The sequence below is a fragment of the Hyla sarda genome, chromosome 1 (genome assembly GCF_029499605.1).
Source record: "Hyla sarda isolate aHylSar1 chromosome 1, aHylSar1.hap1, whole genome shotgun sequence".
Classification (NCBI taxonomy): Eukaryota; Metazoa; Chordata; class Amphibia; order Anura; family Hylidae; genus Hyla; species Hyla sarda.
Genome location: NC_079189.1, coordinates 500,150,070 through 500,158,029, shown reverse-complemented (window position 1 = coordinate 500,158,029; position 7,960 = coordinate 500,150,070). Strand labels below are relative to the sequence as shown.

The following is a 7,960-nucleotide window of genomic DNA, read 5'->3' as shown; positions in this document are numbered from 1 at the left end:
GCTAATGAAAAGAGGTATTTTTATATAATAAATATAGGTGACAGAGGCATAAAGAAAAGCTGGGAACTGCCGACAGAGTGCCCCCGACCCCTGCAGCGTGCCCAGTTACTGGCGAGCAGGGAGCAGCTCATATCACGCGTGCTGCGGGAAGATGCTGGAGCCGAATGGCAGGCTCCATCGTCCAAGTGCTCGGCCTGCCTTGGCCCGGGAACAAGGTGAGGGAGAGGGGCGGAGCATGAGAGGCGCATAATAGCGCCGATTAAAGCAAAGTGAAAGTGCGGGCAGTGAAAAAGGTGGCAAGCAGAGGAGCAGAGCCGGCTGTCTATATATGTACAGTACCGCTGTGTGGTGAGAAGAAAAGCCACCGCACAGCCCACCGAGCCCCCCCACCTGAGAGCCCCAATAAAAAAAAAGTCAGGGATATCCCCCGATGACAACCCCCAATAATCCTTAGGATTAACCCGTCAGTGTAAAAGCGGGGGTGGGCGTTTGGGGGGGGGGGACTTGAGGACTGCTGCAGATGGGGCTGCCGGTAGCTTGACCAGGAGGCCACAAGGTTAGCCCAGCACAGTCACGTGTAATGGCGGCTGAGAGCCGGCGATGGAGAAAAGGGACGTCAGGATTGAGAAACCCTAGCGGAGTACAGAAGGGGAGGGGGAAAAGGGGGGGGGAGAGTTTGTTAGACATACTCACCAACAGACTCCATCTTCTCATTCTCACCCAGGCGTTTTCAACCAGCTTATGGCCATGCTGCATCATACCAGGCTAAGATAGCGGGGTGAGCAGGGGCAGTGGGGGACCCGGGCCCAGGGTACAACTTCCAGACGTGGGCCATTGGCGAGAAGGGGTTGACAGTACATACTCTATGTTTGTGCCCCTTTGTTGCATATGGGGAAAAGGTAGCGCCATGCTCCTGAACCCCCACCTGAAAAAGGGAAACAAAAGGGAGAAAAAAACTTAACAGCCCCTACTAGAAAATAATAAAAAAAGGACCAGGTCTGGGGAGCTCCCAGACCTGTGTCTTGCCTCCTACTGACACTAGCTAAAACTGATTACCTCACTTCCAGTAAGCGGGTATATCCTGCCAGGGAGGAGACGACTTCTTTTCCTAGTGTCAGGATCTCCTAGTGGCAAGAGCATATATCCATCAGTATAGGTGTCCCCCAATATAGAGCGACCGCGAAATAAGATTTTCATGCAGCATAAATGCTGAAAATGGAAGATTAGAGATGTGTGGTGAAGTTTTTAATGACAGACAAGCCGTAGCTTCTTTCACAAGGGAATAAGGGAGCAGGCAGGCTGTAAATCAAAATGCCTGATCCTTCTTTCCTCCAACATCTGCTATCAAAGGAGAATTTGAAGGCTTCCATAAGCAAATGGCAGTTCCAGACAACTTTTACCTAATGTGTACGGCCAGCATGATTATGAACCAATAAGCATAATTGCAGAAAACTCAAATTACTAAGCTTAGGTAAGAAGAGGGTTTATATTTCTTTTTGATTTATTTTTGAGAGATGACACAAATAATACTCAAAATATAAAATTAACACACATGTATTTTTGAAGTATCTATTTTTTTTTAAATAGCCTAGGAATAAAAATTACCAGATTATTGTAACTTTATTTTAATACATTTTGTCATGTGTTATTGTCTCCACAGACCAAGGAAGCTCATAAGGTTTGCTTGTTTTCCCTAGTTTCTGTTCTCTTTTCCTTATTTTTTCGTTAGACTGTTCTTCTTCTTTCTTTTGCTTTTCTTGCTTCTCTTTTTTCATCTCTTCTTCCTCCTCCTTCATTTGAATTAACAGCTCCTTTGCCCACTTAAGATAAAGAAATACATTATTGTTGTTATGAAGTTACAATAACCATAGGCTAACTAGAATATCTCTATATAAACATACAAACACTACATGTCACATGAGGCAAGGAAAAGTGAAGCCCTGAGCTAAGCCACAGCCCCTGTCTACTTGATGATTCGCCCTACGTGATGGACCCCAAACTAGATGACGTTCCCTACACTGAATTAGTGTTGGGCATAAGAATGGTCAAACAAGCAAACATGGTAAAAGTCAGACATGTAAGTAAGCAAGTCAGCATACAAAGGAATAATCAGGAAACAAGCCAGGGTACAAAACCAGAAAGACAGCAAGTAAGACCACAGCAAAGAGCCACATCTCAGCATAAAGTGCATCTCTGCGACTCCTGAGACTCCACCGAAAGCCAGAGAAAGACGATAAGGCAGTGCTGGAGCCTGGACTGGTGAGTTCATTATATTACATTTCATTTACTGACTTAAATGAAGAGTTAAAATGGCCCACCAAAAGATTCTCAGATGTGATATGAGTGGTTTGGGGATAGGAAGGAAGGAACCTAAAGCAGACATTGGAGTACTGTAGATTGCTTGCTGTAGCTTTCCAATTATTTCAAAATTAAATGTGTATTCTCGATGTGATCTGTGTATGCAGCGATAACAGTATAGATTACAAAGTAATTAAATGTAGATATGCATTTAGCCTGTACATAGGACTTCATGGTTTAATAGCTTATTTTAGCCTCAGTAAAAAATTCTATAAGATTATGACATAAATAATATGGGGTTTAATATGCATAAGTGATTATTACTGTACATATCAAATGTATTTATTTTGTCACTGGCATAGAAGACCAGAAACAAACAAATGTATAATTAAGATAGGATGAATAGCCTTGGGAGATCTCAAAACAGCTAAGAATGTTCTGTGGAGCACAGCTACTGGCCAGGATCCTTGTATTCTACACTAAAATAAAATAATATTTCTATAATGGCAGTAGTCCAAAAAATTAATTGAAGGACTTGAGTTCTTAAGATAAATTTATCCTTAACAATGTAAAGCTCATGTACATTATGAGGATTTTCCTGCCTATATTTACGGAATTGCCATAGAAGTAAAGGCGTTTCTGATTAGGAAACCTATTTTCAATTAATAAATAATCATCTAGTAAAGTTATTTTTACTCTGTTTCTATGGTCTTTCATGCTTTCCTTCTGCTTCTGATGCAAACTATCTGCTCTGTTGTCTTTATTTCTCCAATTTCTGTCCATGGTGTACATCCCGAAACAGACTAAATCTAGCTGCTGTACACTGTAGTTGGAAATACAGCGAACTATTTTCTTCCATTATGCGGAAGGCATGTACGGGTGTAAAGGGTAGGGTTATAGTTATGGAGGTAAAGCAGGAGGGAGATGAAATTGGCTAAATTCCCAACAAGAGTGTAGTTCATTACAGCAACAGGATGTTAATTACAGACACACTAGACACTGAGTGGGGCAACTGAAATAAGAGAGAAGAAAGTTTGCATAAGAAGCAGAGGGAAGACATGAAAGACCACAGAAAGGTAGTAAAATATCTTTATTTATCAACATATTTATTAGACAGTTGAAAATAGGTTTCATTTTTGTGAAAAACCCTTTAATATGAGCTGAAGCTTCACCATTGCAAGCAGCACATCTACTAACTCTTACCACTATCTTAGGCATGAGTAACTGAAGGTGACGATATAAATTAGATGTTAGGCTGGGTTCACACCACGTTTTTAGATTACGGGAACCATATCCGCCTGGGGGGAATGAAAACCGGGCGCTCCTGTATCCCAGCTGGACCCATCAGGTACCTCATTCATTTCATGAGCCGACTGGAGTAAAACGCTGACTCCGGTCGGCTAATTTTTGCCCCCTATACGGTTTTCTGACCAGACCTAAAACCGTGACTCCTATCGGCTCATTGAAATGCATTACATATGGACCTGGGTTCCGCTGGGATACGGGAGCGCCCGGTTTTGGCTCCCCCCAGCCTGATTTGTTTCCCGTATTGTTGAATCATAATGTTAACAGACCCTAAGTTAGCAGACCCAATGATTTTGAGTGGGACTGAATGACTACATTGCGTATGTTTATAGGCCTTCTTCTGATTGATCCTGGTGGCAGATGTCAGGGAAAATAAAAATCAGGCATGTTGGATTACCACATGCCCAAATCTTTGCTCTTCAGAAGCTAAGCTGCTGCTAGAGGAATCTGACAGCAGCTTGCTTTCCACTTCCTACTAAAATGACATGCATGTCCAGCTGAGAGTTAAAAAAAAACAGCTACTTAAGGTCACCATAAGACATCACGCTACATAACACATCATGTGGTGATGGTCATTTGATTCAAAGAGTTTTTGGGCTTTTTACGGTTTCCTGATACTCCCTCCTGTTCCTAAGATATGTGGGTTTATACAGGGTGGGCCATTTATATGGATATACCTTAATAAAATGGGAATGGTTGGTGATATTAACTTCCTGTTTGTGGCACATTAGTATATGTGAGGAAGGAAACTTTTCAAGATGGGTAGTGACCATGGCGGCCATTTTGAAGTTGGCCATTTTGAATCCAACTTTAGTCTTTTCAATAGGAAGAGGGCCATGTGACACATCAAACGTATTGGGAATTTTACAAGAAAAACAATGATGTGCTTGGTTTTAACGTAACTTTATTTATTCTTTCATGAGTTATTTACAAGTTTCTGACCACTTATAAAATGTGTTCAATGTGCTACCCATTGTGTTGGATTGTCAATGCAACCCTCTTCTCCCACTCTTCACAAACTGATAGCAACACCGCAGGAGAAATGCTAGCACAGGCTTCCAGTATCCGCAGTTTCAGGTGCTGCACATCTCGTATCTTCACAGTATGGACTATTGCCTTCAGATGACCCCAAAGATAAAAGTCTAAGGGGGTCAGATCGGGAGACCTTGGGGGCCATTCAACTGGCCCACGACGACCAATCCACTTTCCAGGAAACTGTTCATCTAGGAATGCTCGGACCTGACACCCAAATTGATGGTATGGTGTGGTATATGGGGTACAAAGATAGTGGGGCCGTTCTTCATCAATGGAAACCTCAAGGCCACTGGATATGCAAAATTGCTACATGATGATGTGTTTCCCTCTTTATGCACTGAAGCTGGCACGTTCCCTGAGTTTTTCCAGCAAGATGGTGCACCATCACATTATGGGTGTCAGGTCCGAGCATTCCTAGATGAACAGTTTCCTGGAAAGTGGATTGGTCATCGTGGGTCAGTTGAATGGCCACTAAGGTCTCCCGATCTGACCCCCTTAGACTTTTATCTTTGGGGTCATCTGAAGCAATTGTCTATGCTGTGAAGTTATGAGATGTGCAGCACCTGAAACTACGGATACTGGAAGCCTGTGCTAGCATTTCTCCTGCGGTGTTGCTATCAGTGTGTGAAGAGTGGGAGAAGAGGGTTGCATTGACAATTCAACACAATGGGCAGAACATTGAACACATTTTATAAGTGGTCAGAAACTTGTAAATAACTCATGAAAGAATAAAGTTATGTTAAAACCAAGCACATCATTGTTTTTCTTGTGAAATTCCCAATAAGTTTGATGTGTCACATGATCCTCTTCCTATTGAAAAAACTAAAGTTGGATTCAAAATGTCCGACTTCAAAATGGCCGCCACGGTCACTACCCATCTTGAAGTTTCCCCCCTCACATATACTAATGTGTCACAAACAGGAAGCTAATCTCACCAACCATTCCCATTTTATTAAGGTGTATCCATATAAATGGCCCACCCTGTAGAATCAGTCAGATGGGGTTGAACTAAATTTGAATTATGGGATTGAATATTAGGTGATGGGCGGGATTATACAGTAAAAGGGTGTGTATTAATCAAACACGGCCCTCAGTTAAAAACATTCACACCCCCTGACTGTATAATCCTGCCCTTCACCACACCCATCTGACCATTCTCTTAACTTTCAGACAAACTATAATCTCATGTATCTCAGGAACAGGTGGACGTATTAAGAAACTGTAAAAAGGTGTTGAATCAGGGCATCTTAAGTAAGCATAGTAACAATTAAGTATTTGGGAGTTGGCCCTCTTTAAATTCCAATGGTTTATTAAAGAAAATGTAACCAACATAGTTTTGCACTGTATTATAATATATGATTGTTTTGACATAATGGAGTTGAACTTGCTATCTTGGCAATTTCCTGGTACATTTAATAAAGGTTATATGAGTAAATTAATAATTGAATAATTGGCTTTTGACTCTTCATATTTAATATAGTGAGAAAAAGATAAAACACTTGTTGTAGAGGCACTTAATTAGCAAAGGAATTCACAAAAGAACAAAACTTAATATATTCTTGGTAAATGTGTATAATGCTATACAATTAATGTTATACAATTAAGCGTATTCTTAAAAGAAGCAACAGCAGCATAGCTGTAAAATATGCATAATTAGTCTTGCAAGATTTATAATGTTTAAAAGAATTCATTTTACAATGAAAAATGAACAACGAGCTTATATCTGTCCTAATATTCTACAGTACTAACTGCAAAAAGGAAATGCACCAAATCCATATACCAATTGAAAATATTCAGCTAAATCCCTAATGTCAATTTGCATTTTAAATATAAGGGAATAAAACTTATTTTCTAAACCCACACAATCCTTTAAATATGGGGAAATACTGGCTGTGTTCTCAGCATGCCGACCACAGTACAGATAAATTGGAAAAAATTGCAGTCTTAGGCATAGATGGAAATTATCCATTTATAAAATATATTCTTGTAGATAAGACACTGTTAAATTAACTTGCACTGACTCACTTTGGAACAACTCAAACCAGTCAAATACAAATCCTTAAAGGGGTATTCCGGGCAAAAACATCTTATCCCCTATCCAAAGGATAGGGCATGAGATGTCTGATCGCGGGGGGGCGATCTCCCTGCAGGAGACGCATTCTATGCGGGGCTGCATCTCCAGTTTCGGAAACCTACGGGTTTCCGGGACTGGGGACGTGACGTCACGCCATGCCCCCTCCATTCATGTCTATGGGAGGGGGCGTGATGGCCCAGAGTACCCCTTTAAAGTGTTCCTGTGACTTGAAATCACTTTTGATGTGTCATAGTTTTAATCTATCGGGGTCTCAGAGCTGAGACCCTTACCAATCAGGAAAACTATCAGGCTTGCCAGCTCTCTTTGCTTTTTTTGTCTTGCTGCTCCATTATTAGTCAAGATTAGTTATACAGTAATAAGACAAAGATCGCTGAGAGCTAGGAATTGAAGAGCTCTGCCGTGCTCTCATCCCCACACGTTATTATGATCAGTAGGAGTCTTCGAACCATGATCCCGACCAATAGGGTCAATTGAGGGTCACTTTTAGGCCCTCAAATGTGCAAAATGTTTGCATTATTTGGACTCTATAAAGGCTTTAAGCATCTGGGGAAAATGTATCATTGCATTTAGAGCTTTTTTCTTCTTCTTTTGCTTACTTCAAGTGCACAAAATGTTGCACGTGCGACTAAGTACTTTTTGCGACTTTTGTGGGTATGCAGAAAATACCAAACAGCCTTGTCTAAGTTACTTTTAGTTGTCACCTTACAGTGGTCGCGAATTTATGATGTGCGAATGTCGCATGTAGGCATAAAAAAAGTTGCAAACACCTCCAAAATTGTGCAAGGCAAAGCAAAGGGGGGGAAGGGGCTAATACTAATACAGGGAGGGCTATTACAACAACCGAGGGAGCTAATATTACAACAGGGAAAGCTAATACTACTACAGGGGACCTAATAGAACAGGAGGGGCCTAATACTACTACTGGGAGGGCTAATACTACAAAAGGGTGGTCTAAGACTACCTTCTACTATTACTTCTACAGGGGGCCTTAAACTACAACAGGAGAGCCTAATGCTACAACAGGGAGGCCTAATACTATATCAAGGGGGGTTTATACTACTATAGGGGTCATAATAAAAGTTTGGAAACCACTTGTATAAGTCCTTTGAAGAGGTTATCCAGGAAAAAAAAGTTTTTTATATATATCAACTGGCTCCAGAAAGTTAAACAGATTTGTAAATTACTTCTATTAAAAAAATCTTAATCCTTTCAGTACTTATGAGCTTC

At 41.0% G+C, this 7,960-nt stretch overlaps 1 protein-coding gene across 8 annotated transcripts in view; it reads right to left on the bottom strand.

The window, feature by feature from the left end:
- Positions 1–1,484: 1,484 nt before the first annotated feature.
- The window catches only part of TMEM232 (transmembrane protein 232), a 244,565-nt gene continuing 238,089 nt past the window's right edge, over positions 1,485–7,960 (bottom strand). For 7 of the 8 annotated variants that reach the window (XM_056537479.1, XM_056537476.1, XM_056537477.1 and 4 more), the window contains exon 14: positions 1,485–1,820. In XM_056537479.1, the coding sequence (XP_056393454.1) occupies positions 1,626–1,820 (195 nt within the window). In that variant the 3' untranslated portion in view covers positions 1,485–1,625. The remainder of the gene's footprint in view (positions 1,821–7,960) is intronic. The other variant, XR_008847464.1, reaches the window with a different exon arrangement.